Raw genomic sequence first — 23,842 nt, forward strand, 5'->3', positions numbered from 1 at the left:
AGCCTCGCCGTGTCTTTTCTTATAATAAGGCCACAAGCAGGAATTGGCTCTGTGGTGGGACTCTGAGTTGGTGGGACCTGTGTTGAGTTTGCAAGCTCGTTTGCCCCCCACACTTTATGGAAGATGTGGGAACACTGAAAGGAAGATAGAGGCAACAGAGATGGTTAAAATTCTGCAAACTCGTTCCTCTGCAGAAAGTTTACAGGAAATGGGCTGGTTTCCTTTGAGAAGTGTTGGGTCATGGTCAGATGGGTGAGCTGGGTGGCGGGTGGGGGTGGCGAATTAGCCTGCATCCTGGGGAATGAAAAGCCTCCCCTCCTTACAGAAAGGCTGACACTTCTATTTTGTATGTTTGCTGCTGGAGGGCGCCACGGACGGTTGTGCAGGTTGTGCATGTTATGCCTGGTGCAGGGGCTGGGTGCTTCTATCTAATGATGAAGGGCTCCCCGGTTCACGATTGAGACACTGACTGAGAGGCCCGGGAAGTGTCCTCACGACTCCGCCGACACACGTTGGTTCCCATCTGCAATTTGGAACCACCCAGAGCACCTAACACACCCTCCAGAGTGAGGAACTTTACCTGAATCCACAGGAGGAAATGGGGAAGGATGTTGGTTGATCCTAAAATGGCATCGCCGGTTTCCTTCCCACGGCTGCGCTCTGCAGGATCTTCAGTGTACCTGAGAGAACAGTAGCATTTCTTCGGGTCTTGGGCAGAGGAGGAGCAGCCAGGACTCCACAATGCTCCCGAAACTGGGCTCAGGCCTCTGGCTAGGGATTGTTACTGTGCAATGCTGCTTGTCACATGGCCTCACTTCCTTTTTCCTCTTGCTCTTGGAGAACCCTGCTTCTAGAAGATTCTCCTTATCCTTTTGTTTTGCTGATGAGTCGCATTCAATGTGTAGCCTGGAAAGTGCAGAAGCAAACATGCGGGATTTTCATTGGAACATAAATGGAGAGTTTGTCTGAGGGTTTATGACTCGCCTTGACTGGAGTGTGATGACTATGAGTGGAAATTGTGCATTTTGGTCCAGCAAACTGAGGCTTGGGCTTATTTGTTTCAGATTGCTGAAAATGGGGAGTTATTTTCACGTGTGATACCTACTAGTGTGCCAAGCTGTCCTAATGTCCCAGGAAGGCCTAGTGTCATGGAAGGTGTGCCAAACTTCTGTTGAGAACTGGCTTATGTGTCCTTAGGAAAGGTACTTAATCTTTGTGAGGCAGTCATGGCTTCCTCATCTGTAAAATGAGATGAGTATCCTTACGTCATAGGGCGGCTGTGAAAAGCCAGCACTGACATTATAAAGAAAAATACGCAGCACAGTCCCTGACACAAACCTGTTTTTTCGAATTGCTCATTTACTCAGCTGAAGAGATGGTCCACAGTTGAGAGGAGCGCGTCCTGTACCCCTTCTGGCGTTGGTCTCAAGAGAAAAGTTCAGGAGGCAGGTGTATTGATGCTTTGCTTTTCTTTTTCTTTCCAGCCACAGGACGAAGTCTTCAGGCTGGCCGCCTCCCTCCGGGACCTGGGGCTTGAACCAGGTGCCGCCCTATGGCTGGGAGATGATGGCCAACCGGGATGGCCGAGACTGCTTCATCAGGTAGGTTCAACACACGCACGAACAGTGCCATCTTTGGCTTTTGGGTGCTCTCTGGTTTGACCCTTGACTCAGGAAAATTAACATACTTCAAAGAGGGACTTGTAGACTTTTGGAGGCTGCGACTCAAGTGCCTTCCACATCTGATGACCCGAGGTTGCTTTGTGCTTGGACAGGTGCCATCTTGGATTGGCAGTTCCCAGTGTAGCGGGGTTCTCCTGGGCCAGAGTGGAAGTGTGCGTTATTGAGTCTGAGGCCACTTGTGCTTACTGTCCGAGGCTAGTAAATAACTAAAGCTTGCTGTGAAGATGCATCATTTGGCACCCCTTCTAGAAATGGTTCCGTGAACATTGGTGTACAAGGACCTGTTTGAGTCTCTGCTTTTCGTTCTTTGGTGTATGTAGCTGGGAGTGAAATTGCTGAATCCTGCAGTGCTTTGATGTTTACCTTTTTCCAGAGTGACACAACCATTTTCCACAGAGGCTGTGGTGATCTGGTTTTTTACGGTCGTGTGCTCGTATTGCCTCTCCAAACAGCAAGAGTGCCCTCTAGTCTCTTCTCTAATCTAAGCCAAATATTCTTCATTCCCAGAAACGGGTGAAAGAGATTCGAAATCAGGAAGCCTGGTTGGCCTGAGCCTAATGCAAGTGAGCAGAGACTGAAGGCCCAGGGGAAAAGCATCTGCCAGCATCACAGGCTGCATTCCTCGTTCCAGCGAGGCTGACTGTGGCCTGATGAGCAACTCGGGGATCAGTATGATGTGGGGATCATTTTTACCAAAGTAACAAGATTGGTTTTTGAGTATTTGGTCTTTGAGCAGCCCAGCAGCTCTAGGTTAGCACTGTTGGAAAGTAGCTCCAGAAAAAAACTCACCCGAGAGTTGGCAGTAGTTTCCTAGTCTCTGCAGCCCAGACCTCTCCCCTTCCTGGATCTGCCAAGGGGCGAGGACCTCTCTTCACTGTACAGCTTGTGCCTGAGGGGCTTGCCTCCTAGGGCCCTCCTGGAAAGATTCAAGTTGCCCCCTACATGTGACCCAGTCCAGGGAGTCTGTGAGAAGTGGCCCTCTGGCTCCTTAAGGCTTTCCTGAGGGTGGGCTCATAGAGAAACCAGGGTAGACATTTCAGCAGTGGGAACAGAATCTCCGAAAGCTTTAATATGTAAAGAAAGGCCAGCTGTTTGTTTACATCCATTCTTTTTTTTTTTTTTTTTTTAATGGCCATACCTGCAGCATATGGGAGTTCCCAGGCAAGGGGTCGAATCTGAGCTGCAACTGCCGACCTATGCCACAGCCACAGCAACACCAGATCCCTGACCCACTGAGCGAGGCCAGGAATTGAACCCACATCCTCATGGATACTAGTCAGATTTGTTTCTGCTGGCCACAGCGGCAACTCCCCAGAGTCATTCATTTCCATAGTTTGCCCAAGTCCCTCATAATGCTAGAAAGATGATGGATTTTGATATTACGTTGTGCCATCTATTTTGTGACACAGTTATGAATTTATGTAATTGACACAGTTGAAGTGGCCTAGATGCTTTGGCTCAATACAAAAAAATTTCTGCCAAAGAAAGTAATTTAAAAAAGACATGGATTGGGAGTTCCTGTTGTGGCTCAGTGGTTAACGAATCTGACTAGGAACCGTGAGGTTGCGGGTTCGGTCCCTGCCCTTGCTCAGTGGGTTAAGGATCCGGCGTTGCCGTGAGCTGTGGTGCAGGTTGCAGACACGGCTCGGATCCCATGTTGCTGTGGCTGTGGTGTAGGCCGGTGGCTACAGCTCTGATTAGACCCCTAGCCTGGGAACCTCCATATGCTGCATGGGAGCGGCCCCAGAAAAGGCAAAAAGACCAAAAAAAAAAAAAAAAAAGACGACATGGATTATGAATGTATAAAGGTACGGCTCAGACTTCTCTGTTTAGAATGACTTGTTCTTTGTCCCTGGTTGGATGGGGGTTCTGCACATTCCAGGCCTTTTTGATGGATAGATAGAAACCCAAACTGTGGCCTGTTGGTTAGAGTTTTTGAGAACCCCACCTAGCTGTGCCCATAGGCGTTTCCATCAATGTCATTGACATTTTTAAGGGCCAGCCCAGGTGTCAGTTTAACATTTACACTGGCCTGCCGCCAGCCAGCCGTTGCAACATGAAAGAGCACATCGGCAAGTTAATAGAGAAACCTGGACTGATTACTAAGTGGCAGATTTTAAAACCGAAGTCACCACGGTCACTGTTCCAAATCTGGGGAGGGTTTTTACTAGGAAAGTGAATTTCCACCGTCATCTCAGAGACACTGTTTTAAAGTTTCAAAGGCGGTCCTTCTTTTGCATGTGTGTGTTGTTTGTCGTTCATGAGATTTATAAATAATGAGAATCATTCTGATTGTCTCTCTCACCTCCTGAGCGATGGCTGTTACATTGAGGTACTCTAATTACCAGCGTTTCCAGGGAGCCCAGGTTTGCAGTGTGGACTCTGTCTCTACTCATTAGTTTTAGAAGTGAAAAGAACAATTTGAACATTCATCTGTGGTTAGTAATTAGCACAGATGCATTTAATTTTCCACTTTTCTGCATACTCACTTTGAAAGAGATTAGCTGTCTTCTTTTTTTTTTTTTCAATCTTAAGATCGAAATGATAGCTCACATCAGGTAATTGTGTTCGATGCAGCTAAAACTACATCTAAGTGATGGGTGGAACCAGGGTTCTCATTTTCAGAGTTAATAATGAGATAATTCTATTGTTACAAGTCTTTCGGCGTATAGCCCGGGGTAGTTGAAAATGTGTTCACATTTCCTCTTCCCTCTCCCCTCCCCAATTACGTGGAGTAGGGCTGGATAGCTTGTTTTCTATACAGAGTTGCTAAGGCACAGGGTTAAAAACCTTTCAATGCCATTATGCACACGTTAATGTACATTTGCATGATTTTGTATAGTCTGCAGGCTAGTGGTTCTCAACCGTGCTTACACATTGGCATTGCTGGAGGAGCAGTAAAATATCCTGATGCCTGGGAGTCTCCATCCATTTGGGCTGCTGTAATAAAATACCGGAGACTGGGTGACCTAAACACAGAAATTTATTTATTTATTTTTTTTTTGTCTTTTTTTTTTTTTTTTTTTTGTCTTTTTGTTGTTGCTATTTCTTGGGCCGCTCCCACGGCATATGGAGGTTCCCAGGCTAGGGGTTGAATCGGAGCTGTAGCCACCGGCCTACACCAGAGCCACAGCAACGCGGGATCCGAGCCGCGTCTGCAACCTACACCACAGCTCACGGCAACGCTGGATCGTTAACCCACTGAGCAAGGGCAGGGACCGAACCCGCAACCTCATGGTTCCTAGTCGGATTCGTTAACCACTGCGCCACGACGGGAACTCCAGAAATTTATTTATTAAACACAGTTCTGGAGGCTGGGAAATCCAAGATCCTGGTGCTAGTGTGGTTGGGTCCTTGGTGAGGAGCCCTCTCCCTGGCTCGCTGTATCGTCACATGGCAGAGAGAGACATCACCTCACTGGGTCTCTTCTTAGAAATCTCATTATGAAGGCTCCACCCTCATGGTCTAGTTACTCCCCCCAAAGGCCCTACCTCCTAATATCATCACATTGGGGGTTACAGCTTTCACATAGGAATTTTAGGGGACAAAAACTTTAAGTCCGTAGTTCTAGATCTGGGGTAGAGCCTAGGAATAGAGTTGCCGAAGCTCTCCAAGTGATTCTAAGGAACAGCTATGGCAGCTGCCCTAAAGCACTTTTTTGCATTCATAGGACTAAATACCCCATTTTCTATATGCTAAAGGACTTTCCCCAAGTTGACTCATGGTTACCAAGCCACACAAGGACAACTTTTTGTTGGTATTCTTTGAGAAATGCATATAGTTTTTTGAGGAACAGAGAACGTTGTGCAAGAAACATGACAGATGCACAATAAAAATTTCTCAGTTCCTTATTACTACCAGTTAAGAGAGAGAGAGAGCGCGCGCAGAACAGCAGAAGGGGGAGAAGCAGCTGGAAAGAGAGAAACTGCAAAGGAGAGAGAGAGCATCGTGGTGAGAAATGGATGAGGGAGGGAGAGATGGATGGCAAGAGAAAAGAGAAGCCAAGAAAGTGAAGTACTCTGAGGTGGTTCTTAGAATAATAGCATCAATAAATAGTAGGTATAGGTGGATATAGATATAGTTACAGGTATGGAGATGTAGATGTAGATACAGTTATAGAATGTAGATAATGCCATAGATACAATACAGATAGAGATGGATTTAGATACACACAGTTGTAGGTCTTAGATATCAATGGAGACAGAATAGAGGTAGAGATGCATAGACATAGACCAGTGGCCATACAACCAGTTTTCCCAGGAAGGTCCTGGCTTACTGGTATAGTTCTGACTTTATGACTAATGACCCCTCTTTTTGCTCTCAGAGTGTTCTGATTTGGTTAACTCTGTATGTCACACTACCATGTTTTAGAAAATTCTTACAAGACAGAAGATTTTGCTTAATCTTAACAACTGTCCTGGGAGGTAGTTAGGTTACACAGAGGAATCTCCTTTTTGCAGAGAAAGCTGAGGTTCCCAGGGATTGGGGTCCCTACATCCTATGACTAGTCAGACCATTGTTTGTGACACATCATCAGACTCAAAGGCCTTGGTTTTCTGGGCTCTGTCATGGAGTTCAACACATACTAAGCTTTGATAGTCTCCACTAGGATTACCCAGCCCTCTTGGTGTATGCTCGGCTCAGCTCAGCTCCACTTTGCCTGCCTTACCCTTCCCACTCGATCCTTCGAAATGACTTGGTCAGCCTGGCTGGCTGTTCATGTGCAAAAAAACCCACTGCATCTGACATGCATCTGCTCAACATTAATTGAGCACCACTAAATGATGAAGATACCAAAATGACTAATTTTTACCTTCCAGGATCTTTGAGTGTGGTGGAAGTGATAAATGAAATAAAAGATTATGCTTTAGATATAGCAGAAGCCCCCAAGAAGTAGTTAATCTGGAATTCCGAACTGACTAGCATCCATGAGGATGCAGGTTCGATCCCTGGCCTCCATCAGTGGGTTAAGGATCCTTTGTTGCTGTGAGCTATGGTCTAGGTCACAGGCATGGCTTGGATCTGGTGTTGCTGTGGCTGTGGTGTAGGCCGGCAGCTACGGCTCCAATTCGACCCCTAGCCTGGAAACTTCCATATGCCAGGGTGAGGCCCTAAAAAGACCAAAAAAAAAAAAAAAGAGAGAAGTAGTTGATCCCATCTGTTGGACATGAGGGTGAGGGTGCAGGCAGCTGCCAAGGGGCTTATACTACAGAGACTACAGAGAGGGCAACAGTGATTCTCAACCAAACAATGTCTCTTTTAATGTTTTATAGTCAGAGAAGAGGGAGCACTGTGTGTTCCTGATTTTCCATTTTTGAGTTAAGTGGAGTAAGAACATGCTCATTTACCTGTGGGGGTGGGTAGAGTTAATGCAAAAATAATGTGCTTCATAAATCTGCAAATTCAGTTTTTGTAGGTTGAAGAAAACATTTAAATGTGAGCAAGCTAAATATTAAAACACTAGCTGGCAAGATAGATGGTTAAAACAAGCCAGATTGGAGTCTGGGGAGATGGGTGGGGCTGGGTAGTGGGAGAGGAGACTGGAGGGTCATTTCCAAACCTCATGCCCTCATTTTTCCAGCTCTAACATTAAGAGGCTTATCCCCGCCCCCCTTTTTTTGGCCTGCTGGTTTTCTGGCCACCTTTACCCCATGAGTCTACAGATGTAGCCCCATGTGCGTATTGGACAAGACATATGATTCTATTATTCTACCAGCAATTCCCATGGTGGGCAATTAAACCGAGTCACTGTCTTCTTAATGCAGAAGAATTCAATTCTGAATGCTGAATAGTGGGGCGTAGTAATGAGATGTGGAAACTTTCACTTTGTTTTGCAGTTTGGCCTTGGCCCAACTTGGGAGACATTTAGCCATTGCTATCTGCCAGTCAACTCAGTGGTCAGTGTGAAATGGGCTTTTGGCTCATCTGTCTCTAGAGAAAAATGATTTTAAGAAATACAAGCTCCTTATATGCCCCATCCTTGCTTTTTTATTAACCAAAAGATAGTCAAGTCAACATGACAGGATTCTGTCATCATGAAAATCACCAATGACAAAGCCTTGCGTTTTCCTTGAGTGTCGGTCTCAAAGTATTCCCTCCAGGCTTTCCCTAGTCTAATTCACATGTCCCAAAGAAGGAAGAAGCAGTTGGTTATTTTCAAACATTGTTCAGTAGTTCTAGGGGTAGTCTTTGCTATTTTTTCTTGATTTTTTACCCCAAGACGTGATTAGAGAGTCTTAGTGTTACTCTGTAGGTGAGCTCCTTAATCTCTTATTCTGCAATGAGCACCCTTGAAGTTTCCTTTCTCTAGAAATTAAAAAAAAAAAAAAAGTCAAGAAGAGTTAAGTTAAAAAGCTGGATGTGGGTATTGTGTTGTACTTCTCCCAACCCTGTAAATATTTTCATATTTAAAGCAGGTGTCAATTTTCCTGCTTTATCACGCCTCCAGTTAAAAATACATATTCAGTAAAGGACAAATGAATAAAGCCAAGAGATTCCTCACGTTGTCACCCTTTGTTTCTGCTCAGAAAATGCAGAAGCTCTTTGTAGGAATCAACAGTTATGCCAATAAAGGAAATAAGAGAGATCTGTTTGAGGTGGGTTGCTGTGTTAGTATGTGACGTTTTAAACATCCAAGGAGTTGAGAACTGGCATTGTATTCGAGAAGAGGGAGTTTGCCTCATTTTTGTGTTTTTGACGACGAATTCTTTAATATATTGCTTCCAAGTGCACAGAATGAACTCTGCATAAAAGGCAAATAATTCCCTCACTGCAAGTGCAAACGCCATTTAGGTAAATGTGTTCCTTAGGCTCCCGAGCGTCCAGTCAAGGGGAGGGAGGTGTATTATAATTTTGGAATTGGAGGAACAAAGTAAACCTGATAGTGTCATTACATGAAATGAAAGGTAATTATGCCGTGTCAATGCACAAGCTTCCCAGGCTGAACATTAGGGGCTGTTTATTCCCTTCATTGGAGCAGATTTGTTTTCTTTCGAATCTGACAAAGCACCTATCCGCTGAGTTAATAATCACTGCTCCCAGCTGGAAGGTAAGTTTGCAGAGCTGATGGAAAGGCCTTTAGCAGGAAGGTTCTGAAAATGACACCATCATTCCAGACCTAACTTAGCATATGGCACAAAGAGCTGTGCTCGACAGACTTCTCCCTTAGTGAAGGCTGTTTCATTTTGCCCGTGCACTTGTTCTTGAAACTGTGCTGCTTGACCTAATCTGCTCATCATTCTAGGACAGGTCCCTAAAAATTGGGCTTCTTTGTCCAGCAGGCCAAGGTCTCTGAAGGGATTGTAATTAGCCCAAGTTCCTCGGGCCACTTGGCTTACAAAGGAGTTGGCTCATGCACATTGGGGCGGAGCTGTAGACAGCTGCTCAGCTGGTGGATGGGGTGGGTTCTTTCTTCTCCTGAGCGTCTCTGTAGCTCCTGGGGATGTACAGGAGGTGGGTCACGAAGTCCTTTTACAGTCACAGGGACAGCCAACCCGTGAAAAGGAGAAGCACCTGGATGACCAGGTTTCCATCACACCCTGTAATTGAAATACTAGCTTGGGGCTACCTACCACCCCTTGATCCCTTTGTGTGGTGTGTGCCTCTCTTCTTTCTGGATTGAGCCAGCCCTTGCAGAGAGCAATTTTGATATCATCACCTAAGGCTGGAGCACAGGCAGGAAATTCTGGCCTGTCCCAAATGCCAAGTGGGGGTGTGTGGATGTAGCTGCCAAGGAAGTTGGCTGAACTTAAGAGGACGAGGAATCAGTAGCAGGTTTCTTTTCATCATTGTCTGCATTGCTACCTAAGAGGAACAGAGGACTGGGCACAGAATGCCTTACTGTGGACCCCAGGGGATCAAAAACAGCAGCTCTCTGCCAAACTCTTGTGCTGTATCTTCTCAAAGCTGGAGTCATTGCTGATTTCTAGGGAAGACTCCGTTCCATCACAAAGATGAGAAATGGCTGTGTTTTTTTGTGCCAGTGGATGCTCAAGTCAGTCTGAGTCAAGAGTAACTGTGTCACCTAGCTGTGGCATAGACTGTGCCACTCAGCTGCTGCAGGATCACGGGTTTCATGAGAGTAGTTCAAACTGGGAAGGCTGGGAAACTGAGAGACTCTCCAATCTGTTGGCCGTTAAAGGATAGGGCTAAGTATGAGGGCCCGGCTTTGTAATTTGTAGTGCCCATTTCCAAATGAAAATGCAGGCCCCTTGTTCAAAAAGCAGGATCAGGAATTCCCATCGTGGCTCAGTGGTAACGAACCCAACTAGTATCCATGAGGATGCAGGTTCAATGCCTGGACCCGCTCAGTGGGTTAAGGATCCGGCATTGCCGTGAGCTGTGGTGTAGGTCACAGATGTGGCTTGGATCCCATATTGCTATGCATGTGGCATAGGCCAGTAGATGCAGCTCTGATTCGACCCCTAGCCTGGCAACTTCCACATGCCATGGGTGTGGCCCTTTACCAAAAAAAAAAAAAAAAAAACAGTATCAAAGTGCTCATAGAGGTACTAAAATGTAAAGATTTCCCCTTTTTTTATGTGTCTCTCTGTCAACATGTCATAGTCTTCTATTTGCTATTGAATGCTATTCCAAGTAACAAAGAAGTAAAATTTTAAATTATTAGCGTGAGTTTTACCAACCACTTACATGTTGTACAATATGATTTTTAGGTGCAAATAGAAGAGCATGTGAATCACATGAGAAATGGCTGAAATTACACAGTTGTGTTTCGTAGGTTACGCATGTATATGAATTTCATGCTAAATGGAAAAGTAGCAATGTTGCACAAAACTAACTCCGTAGTTTTTGTTTTACTTCTTGATCTGAGCACGCTCTACCAAATCTCCCTACCTTTGGCTTGCTGAAAGGAGAAGGAACTACGGGTTGCCCTGTCTTTCCCTTGCCTTTTATATCATCACTTTGCGAGTAAGTGGATGGCCAGTACAGGACAGCAACACGAGTAAGAGAGGATATGACAGGATTCCTTGATCATGTGTGTTTCTTAGATGGCTACATCTGTTCAAAACTAATTAGCCTTCAGCCTTCACCTCTCAACCTTATCTCTTGAGTTTTTAAAAAATCATTTCTCATGTAGCCTTCTGAATAAAAGCCTAACAAAGAGGAAAGTTTGCCTCTAGCTACTGACTCCCTCAGAAAGCAATCTCTGTGCCCTGTCAAGGATGGCTTTTGTCACCCAAAGATAGACACTTCCCTCATCTCCCGCCCCGAGCCCTTCATTCTCTATGCCAATTCAGCAAACCTTTTCTATAAAAGATCAAAATGTAAATATTTTAGCCTTCGGAAACCGTATGGATTCTTTTGCAGCTCAACATAATTCAGCTCTGCCATTGAGTGTGAAGGAAGGCATGGAAAATGTGTACATAAACGGACACAGTTATGTTCCAATAAAACTTTACTTACAAAAATAGTCTGCTGAGTGCATTTGGCCCAAGGGCCAAAATATATTCTTTTTTTTTCCCAAACCTTGCTCTAGAGCATCATAAATTTGACCCCATCTCATATTCTTCATTCACTAATTAATAAATTTTCAAAACCCTCATGAGGAGTTCCCTGGTGGCTCAGTGGGTTAAGAATCCAGTGCTGTCACTGCTGTGGCTCTGGTCATTGCTATGGTGTGGGTTCTCCGTGTCCCATAGGTGCGGCCAAACAAACTAAACAAAACCAAAAAACCCCACTCCTGTGAAATGCGGAGCTGCCACTTATTTTATATGTGAAAGAAATTAGGGCAGGCATTGGTAAAGCAACTTTTCTGAGGTTGTACTCTGAGTCATGCGGGGAGTTAAAAAGGACCTCAGAGCCCCATTTTTCCTACTTCTTGCCAGAAAGCTCTATGATGTATCTGTTGTCAGCAAGGGTTCTTGTACAGCACTGACCTTCATGACCTGCCTCTAAAAGGTTTTCTAGGAATAACATTGTTAAAATCCACCAGAGAAGTAGAACTTTTATGATGAGAGTATTTTAATAAATACAGAGAGATTCCCTGACCCCCACCTTCAACCAGCACTTTCATGGGAGGGGGATGGAGAGACAGGAAATGATAGCAACATGAAGCCCAGGCACAATGGAATGCTGAATGCAAGCACAAATAATTATTAGGGAGGTGAAAATTACATAGCAACTTGCTGATACTAATAGTCTACAGAGAAACAGCCCCATTGTACTTCGAAAACGTTAATCGTCCATAGTGTTTTGAAGAAATTCTACTCATTATCTTTTTGGAATTTTATAAAGCTCCCACATAAAGATCCCCAGTTTATTTTTGTTCTGTTCTAGGCTGTTCTCTTGGCTTCCATGACACTATCCCTCTTCTTTTTATCCAAACTCACTGGAGTTTCCTTCTCATGTCTCCTCAGCTGGTTCTTCTTTGTTAGCTCAATGTTCAAACTTTAGTTTCCCACATTTTCACAGCTTTTTTTTCCTAATAACCCAGAAAAAAGAAAAAAGAATTCATGAACTTAATATATTGATACCATTAGGTTTTAGTGAAAGAATTGCTGGAGACTCTTGACTGTGCCACTACAGGAGATAAAAGAGATCAGTGGGAGTTGCTTTGTACTGCCCAGAGTATTGACTGGGCAACCACAGGTGGTCAGTAAATGTGTGTTCAATAGATACCGAGACGTATGTATGTATGAGTAGGTGGATGGATGGATTATTAGGTGAACAGACCTTTTTCCGAAGCATTATATTCAGTACATTGTTAGGAAAGATGCTGATATACAGGAAGGTGAGCAGAAATTATTTCTCCTTAACTTACTGTTAGAGAAATTTCACTACCAAAACTCAGGCACAACAGATAAAGCCTATATTACCTTTTTATTTTCTTTTTATGGCTACACCTACAGCATATGGAGATTCCCAGGCTGGGGGTCAAATTGGAGCTACAGCCCTGCGCCTACACCACAGCCACAACAATGCCAGATCCAAGTCGTGTCTGTGACCCACACCACAGCTCACGGCAATGCTGGATTCTTAACCCACTGAACAAGGCCAGGAATCAAACTTGCAACGTCATGGTTCCTAGTCAGATTTTTCTGCTGCACCACAACAGGAACTCCAAAGCCTGTATTTCCTAATAAGACCTTGACAGTTCATAAAGGCTTTGTCACTAATTCATACCTTAGTGTGGCTATTTATAAAAACTCCAAAACTTAGAACATACTGTAATGCCTTTCTGGGATAGTGTGATTGCAATGTATCCCAGCAACAAATGGCATAGAATCATAACGCACAGACATTAAAGAGTAAAACCACTTGAGCCTAGGATCCTAGCTCTTAGTACTAGCTGTGTGATGCTGGGCAATCCTTCGGACCCTATAGGCCTCACTATTCTCATTATAAAATAATGTGTTTGTACGAGAAAACTGTGTCAACTGTGAATATGGTGTGTTATAAGAAACAGAAAATACTTAACCAATTCATCTTAAACAAGAAAAAAGAATATCTTTTTTATTTATGTACCTAAAAATAGTGGTAAAGCTATAATAGCCTAAGGAGATATGACAAGTATATATGGTGTGATATACTGGATGGCATTCTGGAACAGATAGATGTCATTAGGTAAAACCTAAGAAAATCTAAATAAAACAGAGGTTTTAGGTACTAATAATGTGTCAGTATTGGTTCATTAATTATGACAAATGTACCATGCTAATGTAAGATGTTAACAATAGGTGAAGGAATAAAAACAGTCCTAGTTATATAGAGATCTCTGTACTCTTTATAATTTTCTGTACTGTAAAAGTGTTCTAAAGTAAGTTTATATATAAAAAATAAGATGGGGTGACATCAATAAGATAGTGGTCTAGGAAACTTCTGAACATCACTTCCACAGAGAAGTGAATATATGGACCAGTACACCATTATGAGAATTCTAGGTATCAGTTGAACATTTACAACCCCAGATTTGTGTAAAACCAAGAAGGAATTCCAGCAAAAGGGGTAGGAAATTTTGTGATGTTTTATATATCTATCCATGCTCTTCCCCATATCTGACCTATCCTAACACAACCAGGAGGAAACCTCCCACACCAGGTGTTCTATCTCAGGACAGGGGGGAAAAAAATAGATCATACATCTAATGTTCTGGCTAGGCTGGGGGCTACCTCAGGGACTGGTATCTGTCTCACCTGATTCAGAATGCTGATGGAACTGATGGCTTCGTTTGGAAGGTGCTGAAGACAGATGCAATCATAATGACTTCTCAGAGCTGCAGTTCTGCAGGTAGTTGCCAGGGTGAACAAGCAGTTTCAATCTTTTACAGCATAAGAACAAACTGCTTAGTGAACTTGAAATGAGTAAAAGTATATGCACAAGCCCCTAGAAGACTCATCCTCAAAAAGTTTTGAGAGGTCTTATAATCTCTAGTGGAGCTGATCAGTCAATGTTTTCCCTAAATGACGATCTAAAACAACTGGAAGAGGTTTTGTGTTTTTGGGGGGTTTTTTGCCATGTACCCAAGTCTCAACAACAATAAAAATCACATGGCATGCAAAGAAACAGGGAAACATGGCTCAGTCTAAGGAGCAAAATAAAACCCCAGAAACCAACTCTAAAGAAAGGCAGATATATGCCTTTATATTTCATGTGTCAAAATAACTGTCAAAAAGGTGCTCACTGAGCTAAAAGAGAACACAAATAGACAACTAAATGAAATCTGGACAGCAATGCATAATCAAAATGAAAATATCAATAAAGTGATAGAAACTATAAAAAGAACCCAACAAATGCTGGAGCTGAAAAATAGAACTAAAAAATTCACTAGAGGAATTCAACAGCAGACTTGATTAGATAGAAAAAAGAATCAGTGAACGTGAAGACAGATCATTTGAAATCACAGAGTCAGAAGAGCAAAAAGAAAAAAAGAAAAATGAGAAGTGCCTAAGGGGAGTTCCCGTCGTGGCGCAGTGGTTAACGAATCCGACTAGGAACCATGAGGTTGCAGGTTCGGTCCCTGCCCTTGCTCAGTGGGTTAACGATCCGGCGTTGCCGTGAGCTGTGGTGTAGGTTGCAGACGCGGCTCGGATCCTGCGTTGCTGTGGCTCTGGCGTAGGCCAGTGGCTACAGCTCCGATTAGACCCCTAGCCTGGGAACCTCCATATGCCGCGGGAGCGGCCCAAGAAATAGCAACAACAACAACAACAACAAAAGACAAAAAAAAAAAAAAAAAAAAAAAGAAGTGCCTAAGGGATCAGGAGACACTAACAAGCAACAGTATATGCATTATGGAGTCCAAGAAGATTGAGATGAAGAGGAGTCCTTTATTTGGAGAAATAATGGCCGAAAACTTCCCAAATTTGAGAAGAGTAATGGACATAATATTTTAAGAAGCTCAAACCATTCCAGTATAGTTAAATCCAAAAATACCCACACCAAGAATCATTAGAATCAAATTGTTGGAAGGGAAAGAGAAAATCTCTAAAGCAACAAGAGGAAAACAACTCATTACATACAAGGGAGCTTCCATAAGATATCAGCAGATTTCCCAGTAGAAACATTGTAGGTTAGAGTGAGTGGGATGATATATTCAAAATCATGAATGAACAACAACAACCAAAATACATCAACCAAGAATATTATATCCATCAAAGCTATCCCTTCAAAAATGAAAGAGAGGCGTTCCCGTCGTGGCTCAGCAGAAGCAAATCTGACTAGGAACTACGAGGTTGCTGGTTCCACCCCTGGCCTTGCTCAGTGGGTTAAGAATCCAGTGTTACCATGAGCTGTGGTGTAGGTTGCAGACACTGCTCAGATCCTGCATTGTTGTGGAGTAGGCTGGCAGTTTTAGCTCAGATTTGACCCCTAGCCTGGGAACCTCCATATGCCATAGGTGTGACCCTAAAAACCAAAAAACAAACAAACAAACAAAAATGAAGGAAAACTTAATGCTTTCTAAGATAAACAGCTCAGGGAATTCATCACCACTAGTCCTGTTATGTAAGAAATACTAAAAGGAGTTCTTCAAGCTGAAAGGAAAGGCTGCTGAACTAACACAGGGTCAAATGAAGTTTGAAATTTCTCCAGTAAAATAAATACACGGGAGTTCCCATTGTGGCTCAGCAGGTTACGAACCTGACATAGTGTCCATGAGGATGTAGTTCAATCCCTGGCTCAGTGGGTTAAGGATCTGTTGTTGCTGCAGGCTGTGACGTAGGTCATAGGTGCAGCTTGGATCCAATGTTGCTGTGGCTGTGGTGGAGGCCTGCAGGTGTAACTCTGATTCAGCCTCTAGGCCCAGGAACTCCCATATGCCACAGGCGTGGCTATAAAAAGAAAAAAAAGTAAATACATGGACAAATATAGCAGTCTTTATTAATATAATTTAGTGTATTAATTCACTTTTAATTTCTGTGTAGAATTTAAATGATAAATTTAAAATAACTACAAACCTATGTTAATGTGTTTATAATATATAAAGATGTAATTTGTGACATAAATAACAAAGTAGGGGATAGAGCTGTATATTTTGTAGGCATTTGAAATGGTCATCAATTTAGAATGTGTTAATTTTAATATGTTTAATTACAGTGGTGGCCACAAACAAGGTATCTATAGGATATAAAAATAGGAAATGAGATGGAAATCAGTTTATATCACTACCAAAAAATGACTGAAAAAAAAAGGCATTGAGAAGAGAAAGGATAGATAACAGCCTACAATTTATTTTTATTTTTATTCTTTTGTCTCTTTAGGGCTACATTTGTGGTATATGGAGGTTCCCAGGCCAGGAGTCGAATCAGAGCTGCAGCTGCCAGCCTACGCCACAGCCACATCAATGCCAGATCTGAGCCATGTCTGTGACCTACACCACAGCTCATGGCAACACCAGATCCTTAACCCAGTTAGTGAGGCCAGGGATCGAACCTGCATCCTCATGGATGCTAGTCAGATTCGTTTCCACTGAGCCGTGAGTGGAACTCCGCAAGCTACAATTTAAATAGCCTTTGGAATGGATAAGCAATGAGATCCTGCTGTATAGCACTCAGAACTGTACCTAGTCACTTATGATAGAGGATAAGATGAGTAAAAGAATGTGTATATATATATATATATATATATATATATATATATATGTATATATGTGTGTGTGTGTGTGACTGGGTCACTTTGCTGTACAGTAGAAAATTTACAGAACACTGTAAACCAACTATAATGGAAAAAATATCGGAGTTCCTGTTGTGACTCAATGGTTAAAGAATCCGACTAGTATCCATGAGGATGCAGGTTCAATCCTTGGCTTCACTCAGTGGGTTAAGGATCTGGTGTTGCTGTGAGCTGTGGTGTAGGTTGCAGATGCGGCTTGGATTCCACATTGCTGTGGCTGTGGTGTAGGCCAGTGGCAACAGCTCTGATTCAACTCCTAGCCTGGGAACCTCCATATGCCACGGGTGCAGCCCTGGAAAAGACAAACAGACAAAAGAAAAGAAAAGAAAAAAAAAATCATTAAAAAATTCAAAAATCAAAAAAGTATAAAAAATATAAAAATAAATAGCAGTAGTAAATTCTACCATATCAGTAATTACTTTAAGTGGAAATAGGTTAAGCTCTCTAATCAAGAAACATTACTGTCTATAAGAAACTCACTTTTAATCTAATGACTATCATAGGCTGAAGCCATAGGAACAAGTTCAATGCAAATGTTAACCAGAAAAGAGTAGGAATGGCTATACCGATAGCAGACAAAATAGATTTTAAGTCGAAAACTGTTATAAGAGACAAAGAAGAACATTGTATAAGAGTAAAGGGGATAATTCACTAAGAAGATGTAATAATTATAAATAAACCACAAACATGAATCCTCCTAAATATATGAAATGAACATAGAGAGAATTGAAATGAGAAATTGACAGGAATATAGTACACTTCAATACTGGATAAAATAACCAGAAAGAAGATAATTAAGGAACTAGAGGACTTGAACAATACTACAAACCAAATGGAACTGGCAGACATGTACAGAATACCCTATCCAACAGCAACATAATATACATTCTTTGCAAGTGCACATGGAACATTTTCCAAGATAGACTACACGTTACAACAAATTCTAAAAGATTGAAATTATACAAAGCATAATTTCTGTTTACAGTGGAAAATAACTGGAAATCAATAATAGATGGAAAACTGAGATCCATAAATGTGTAGAAAGAAAACAGTGCACTCTTAACCAGTAGGTTAAAGAAAAAGACACAAGGGCAATGAGAAGATACGTTGAGAGGAATGAAAATGAAAACCCAACATAGGAGTTCCTGTCATGGCGCGGTGGTTAACAAATCTGACTAGGAACCATGAGGTTGCAGGTTCGATCCCTGGACTTGCTCAGTGGGTTAAAGGATCCAGCGTTGCCGTGAGTTGTGGTGTAGGTTGCAGACGCGGCTCAGATCCCACGTTGCTGTGGCTCTGGTGTAGGCCAGTGGCTACAGCTCCGATTCGACCCCTAGCCTGGGAACCTCCACATGCCGTGGGAGCAGCCCTAGAGAAAGCAAAAAAACAAAAACAAAAAAACCCCAACATACCAAAACTAATGAGATGCAATGAAAGCAGAGCTAAGGGGGTAATTTATAGCTATAAAGATGTACATTAAAAAAGAAGAAAGTCTTGGAGTTCCTGTCATGGATCAGCGGGAACAAATCTGACTAGTATCCAATGAGGACGCAAGTTCAACCCCTGGCCTCGGTCAGTGGGTTAAGGATCCTGCATTGCCGTGAGCTATAGTGTACGTCAGACGCGGCTGGGATCTGGCATTGCTGTGGCTGTGGCGTAGGCCAGCGGCTACATCTCCAATTTGACCCCTAGCCTGGGAACCTCCATATGCCATGGTGCAGCCCTAAAAAGACAAAAAAATAAAAATAATAAAGTCTCAAATTAACAACCTAACTACACCTCAAGGAACTAGAAAACAAGAACAAACCAAAGATAAATCTAGAGATGGAAGAAAATAATAAATATTAGAGCCAAGATTACTGGTGTAGAGAATAGTGAAACAATAGAAAAATTCAACGAAACAAAGGTTTGTTTTTTTTTAAAAAAGATCACCAAATTAGCAAAACCTTATCTAAATTAAGATAAAAGAAAAGAATCAAATAACTAAAATCAGAAAGAGAAGAAACACTGTAATCTATGTGACAAATAAAAGGGATGATAGAATTGGATAACTGAGAAGAAATGGGCACATTCCTAGAAATACAAACTTACCAAAAGCGAATGATGAAGAAATAAAAAATGTAAACAGATCTATAACTAGTACGGAGATTGAATCAGTAATCAGAAACCTCCTAGGACTAAATGACTTTTTTGGAGAGTACTAATCCTCCTCAAACTCTTTGAGAAAAATTAAAGAAGGGTTAACACTTTCCAGCTCATTCTGTATAGCCAGATTTTCCCCAATATCAAAGCCAGACAAAGGCATTACAAGAAAAGAAAACTACAGACAAATATCCTTGATGAATGTACTACAAAAAACCTCAACAAAATCTTAATGAACTAAATTCAACAACACACTGAAAGCATTATACACCATTAGCAAGTAGGATTTGTTCCTGCAAAGTAAGGATTGTTCTACATACGGGAATTGAACAATGTAATACACCACATTAAAAGAATAAAGAGCAAAAACCACCTGATCAGCTCAATTGATGCAAATAAAGCATTTGACAAGATTCAATATCCTTTCATCATTAAAAACACTCAACAAACTCAGGATAGAAGGAATGTACTTCAGCATAATTCAGGCCAGATATAATCCACAGCTAACATCCTACTCAATGGTGAAAGACTAAGTTTTTTCTCTAAGATCAAGAGTAAGAAAAAAATGCCCACTCTCACCACTTCTATTCAATATAGTGTTGGAAACCCTAGCCAGGGCTGTTAGGAAAAAGAAAGAAATAAAAGTCATCCAAATTGTAATTGAAGAAATAAAATTATCCCTTTTTGCAGGTGGCATGATCTCATATGGAGAAAACACTATATTAATCCATACCCCCCCCCAAAAAAAAACTGTTAGAACAGTGAACAAATTCAGCAAAGTTGCATGATACAAAATCAACACAGAAAAGTCAATTTTTAATCACTAGTAATGAACAATTAGAAAAGAAAATGATGAAAATAATGACATTTACAATAGCGTCAAAAAGAACAGAGTATTTAGGAATGAACCTAACCAAGGAGTTGAAAAACTTATGCACTGAAAACTGTAAAACATTGCTGAAAAAAATTAAAGAAGACACAAACAAATGAAAAGATATCCTGTGTCCATGGATGGGAAGACTTAATATTGCTAAAATATCAGTACCACCCAAAGTGATCTACTCTGCAGATCCAATGCAATGCCTGTCAAAATCCCCATGGCAGTTTTTACAGAAACAAACAAAAAAAATTCATCCTCAAATCCATATGGAATCTCAAGAGACCCTGAATAACCAAAATAATTTGGGAAAGAAGAACAAAGATGTATGACTCACACTTCCTTATTTCAAATCATGTTGTAAAGCTACAGTAATGAAAACACTAGATACTGCCATAATGACAGACATATGAACCAGTAGAATTGAATAGAGTCCAGAAATCAACTCAATGATCTTTGACCAAGATGCCAAGATCACTCAATAGGAAAGGACAGCCTTCAACAAATAGGACTGGGAAAGCTGAATATCCATATCCACATGCCAAGAAAATGATCTTGAAGCGGTATCTTACATCATATGTAAAAATTAACTCAAAATGCATTAAAGGCCTAAACTAAAGACCCCAGAGTATAAAACTCCTAGGAGAAAATATAGAGGAAAAGCCATATAACAATGGATTTGACAATGATTTCTTAGTTATGATACCAAAAGCCCAGGCATCAAAAGCAAATATATACAAATGGAATTACATTAAACTTTAAAAGCTTTGCTCATCGAAGGACGCAATTAAAAGAGTGAAAAGGCAGCATAAGGAATGGCAGAAGGTATTAGCAAATCATTTATTTCATTAAAGGTTAGTATTCAAAGATGTACAGAGAATTTCTACAACTCAAGAACTAAGGATCAACTCAAAAAATGGACAAAGGACTTGAGTAGACGTTTCTCCAAAGATGGTATACAAATGGCCAAAAGCATATGAGAAGATGTTCATTACCACGGATCGAACCTGCAACCTCATGGTTCCTAGTTGGATTTGTTAACCACTGAGCCAAGACAGGAACTCCTGTTTTTGTTTTGTTGTTGTTGTTGTTTTTTAACCTCTTGGCTATTGCCGCTGCATCCTTAACCCACTGAGTGAGGCCAGGGATTGAACCATAATAATCCTCATGGTTATTAGTCAAATGTGTTTCCACTGAGTCGTGATGGGAACTCCAAGATGGTAAATTTTATAATACGTGTTTTTTACCACAATTTTTAAAAATACAGAGAATATCAGGGCCAACTTCTGAACAGGTTTAAAGAGCATCTCAGAGTCATTGAAATTCTGCTCCACCTCTCTGGGCTACCTCTGTTCTGCTTTCCTCCTCAAGTTTCATTCCTCATGGCTGTAGCCCTTTCCGTCCTCACACTCACCATCCAGAAGAGAGAGAAGCTGTGTCCTAGCATTCTCAGATTCGGCCCTTGGGTTCTCATAGAGGCCACACACTCACACCTGAACCAGTCATTATGGGCAGGGGGCCTGGGAGGTGCTGATTAGCTTAGACTAAACACAGCCTACCTCCAAAGTAAGAGTTGAATCATTCCTACCTAGACCACTTGGGAGAGAGGTCATTTCCCAACAGAACAAAGAGTCAACAAACTTTTTCTGTAGAGAACCGTATAGTCAACATTTTAGGTTTGGTGGGTTATGGTTTCCATGGCAACTGTTAAACACTGTCATTGTGGCATGCAAGCAGCCATAGACTTACATGAACAAGCATGGCTCTGTTCCAGTAAAACTTTACCGACACTGAAACTTAGTTTCATATTATTTTTATGTATCATTCAATATTATACTTATGTTGACTTTGCCTTTATTTATTTATTTTTTTGCTTTCTAGGGCCACACCGGAGGCATATGGATGTTCCCAGGCCAGGGGTCTAATTGGACCTGCACCTGCCAGTCTGCACCACAGCCACAGTAACACCAGATCCAAGCTGCCTCTGCAAGGTACCTACACCACAGCTCACAGCAATGCTGGATCCCACTGAGCAAGGCCAGGGATCGAACCCGCATCCTCATGGATACTAGTCAGATTCGTTTCTGCTGCACCACAACGGGAAATTCCATTCTTATGTTGACTTTTTTTAATCCATTTTAAAATATAAGATCATCTTAGCCCAACAGATGGCTGGTAGGATTTGGCTCACAGGCTGTAGTTTACAGATCCCTGCTCAAGATAATTTCTCTTAGCTCAGTGACTATTTTTCCTCATAATTTTACCTAGGTCCCCTTCATTCCTGTTTTCTGTAATACCTGTAATGAGATGACCTTCAACCCGTCTTGCAAAAAGGCATTGGGAAAGTCACTTAATCTTGTTTTTCCCCATGTAACTGAATTGTCATAATGCTTTGGTTGCCATGAACACTTGGTCAATACAGTACAGTATACTGTTAAATATTCAAGATAGCGACTCTTCCCTTTACCACTGCCTCTTTTTTTCTAGCTGAAATAATGAATAGGCTAGAACTGTCTTCAGGATGTTACATTTCTTAAAAGCTTCATTTTCCAGTCATTGGTCAGAGTGCTATTATGTAAATGATTGAAGTAAGTATTCAATCAAGATCTTCAGCGTCAAAAGATGACCCTGGGAAGAGAGGAATGAGAAACAGAACTGAAGAACAAAAGAGCAAAGGAAGGATAAAGTCAAGGAAGCTTCTAAGTTCCTACAAAGAGAGGGTTTGACTAGATCTCTGGAGGAAGATGAAAAGAAAACAGGCTTGGGAGAAAGTAAAATGCATTGGGATAGCATGGGGCTGTAGGAAGGCAATGATCTGGTTTATAACTAAATTGGGTAACTGTGGGATGATTTGTTCAAATGTATTTTGGCAGGCTTTGAATTATAGTCCAAATACCTTTTCCACATATCATAACTTATTAAATGTGTTCACCATTGGTTCGTGATGTACCTACTTCTGAAAAATTGCCTGAATCTCAAATAGCCTGTGTGGCTCTTGGGTGAATTACAAACAGTACCCCCATTGGGCTTTTGTGTGCCAGCCAGTGGCATCTTTGTGCTAAGTTTCAAGAGTCTCAGAGCTCTGTAACAAGGCTAGGTTCCAGCCACCATTTGGCTCTTTTGCCACTGCCCCCTGCACAGCCATTAGCAGTGACCTGGGTCTGAAGTGGTTCTTAATAAAAGACACTCACCTGATTTGGTGGCAGTGCACTTGAATAGTTGTTCCCCAGGTGGAATTTCCAACCAGGGTCAAAGGACCATTTAGGGGACAGGGCTATGAAGGACCAGATGGAATTCGCTGACACCAATGCATATATCAAATGAAGGGCTCACTTGTCTTCCCAAAACTAAATTATGCTGATGTTGGCAGGATAAAATTACAAAGTCTAGAATTTTATTATAGCAGTAGCTTTAATGGCAAGATTTCTAAATGATGGGTATACAATTCCTTGCTTTTATGCTCTCTTGAGCCACCAGTATGAAGCGCACTGAAGGTTTGGGAGGGAGGCTAAGCGTTGGTCTTCCTTCTGAGTGGGTCCATGTTGCTTTTGCTGTTTGTTTTTTTCTCTAGGGTCTATGTTGTTGTTTCTTTTTCTTTCTTACGTTTTCTAAATTGGAGGACTACCATATGGCAAACTGTTCACATGGTTTTGGGCTTTAAATTTGCCTTCTAATAGTAGTAGCCCCTTCCCCAAATATTTTACTTCTTCATTCCCTTTTAATTTACAGTTTATAATCTGCTGATGACCTGGAGACCAGTTTACTAGGGGAGTTTATCCATGTCTACTGGGAAAAAAGTTAATAGGCTCTAACCAGGGTCTCATGGGCTCTTGTGAAACAAACAAACCTAAGGTTTAGTGCTCAGGTTGTGTGATATCTCCTTGAAATGCTCCTAAACTCTGCTGGTTAAGATTACCCATGCTGTTCTAACACTTGATTGTTGTATTCCAGATGGTTGCATTTATAGGAAAGTGACTTCCAAATAATGTTATCATGGAGGGTTTTTATTACTTTT

The 23,842-nt window shown here is 41.8% G+C and overlaps 1 protein-coding gene across 26 annotated transcripts in view; it reads left to right on the forward strand.

The window, feature by feature from the left end:
* FRMPD4 (FERM and PDZ domain containing 4) overlaps positions 1 to 23,842 on the forward strand; it is a 919,679-nt gene that overhangs the window by 723,984 nt on the left and 171,853 nt on the right. For all 26 annotated transcript variants that reach the window (XM_085007332.1, XM_085007337.1, XM_085007339.1 and 23 more), the window contains one exon: positions 1,485 to 1,601. In XM_085007332.1, the coding sequence (XP_084863458.1) occupies positions 1,485 to 1,601 (117 nt within the window). The remainder of the gene's footprint in view (positions 1 to 1,484; positions 1,602 to 23,842) is intronic.

The sequence above is a fragment of the Sus scrofa genome, chromosome X, assembly GCF_054392235.1.
Source record: "Sus scrofa isolate SSC_HxYL_T2T_F1_AM1 chromosome X, Sscrofa_HxYL_maternal_Yorkshire_Landrace_v2.0, whole genome shotgun sequence".
NCBI lineage: Eukaryota > Metazoa > Chordata > Mammalia > Artiodactyla > Suidae > Sus > Sus scrofa.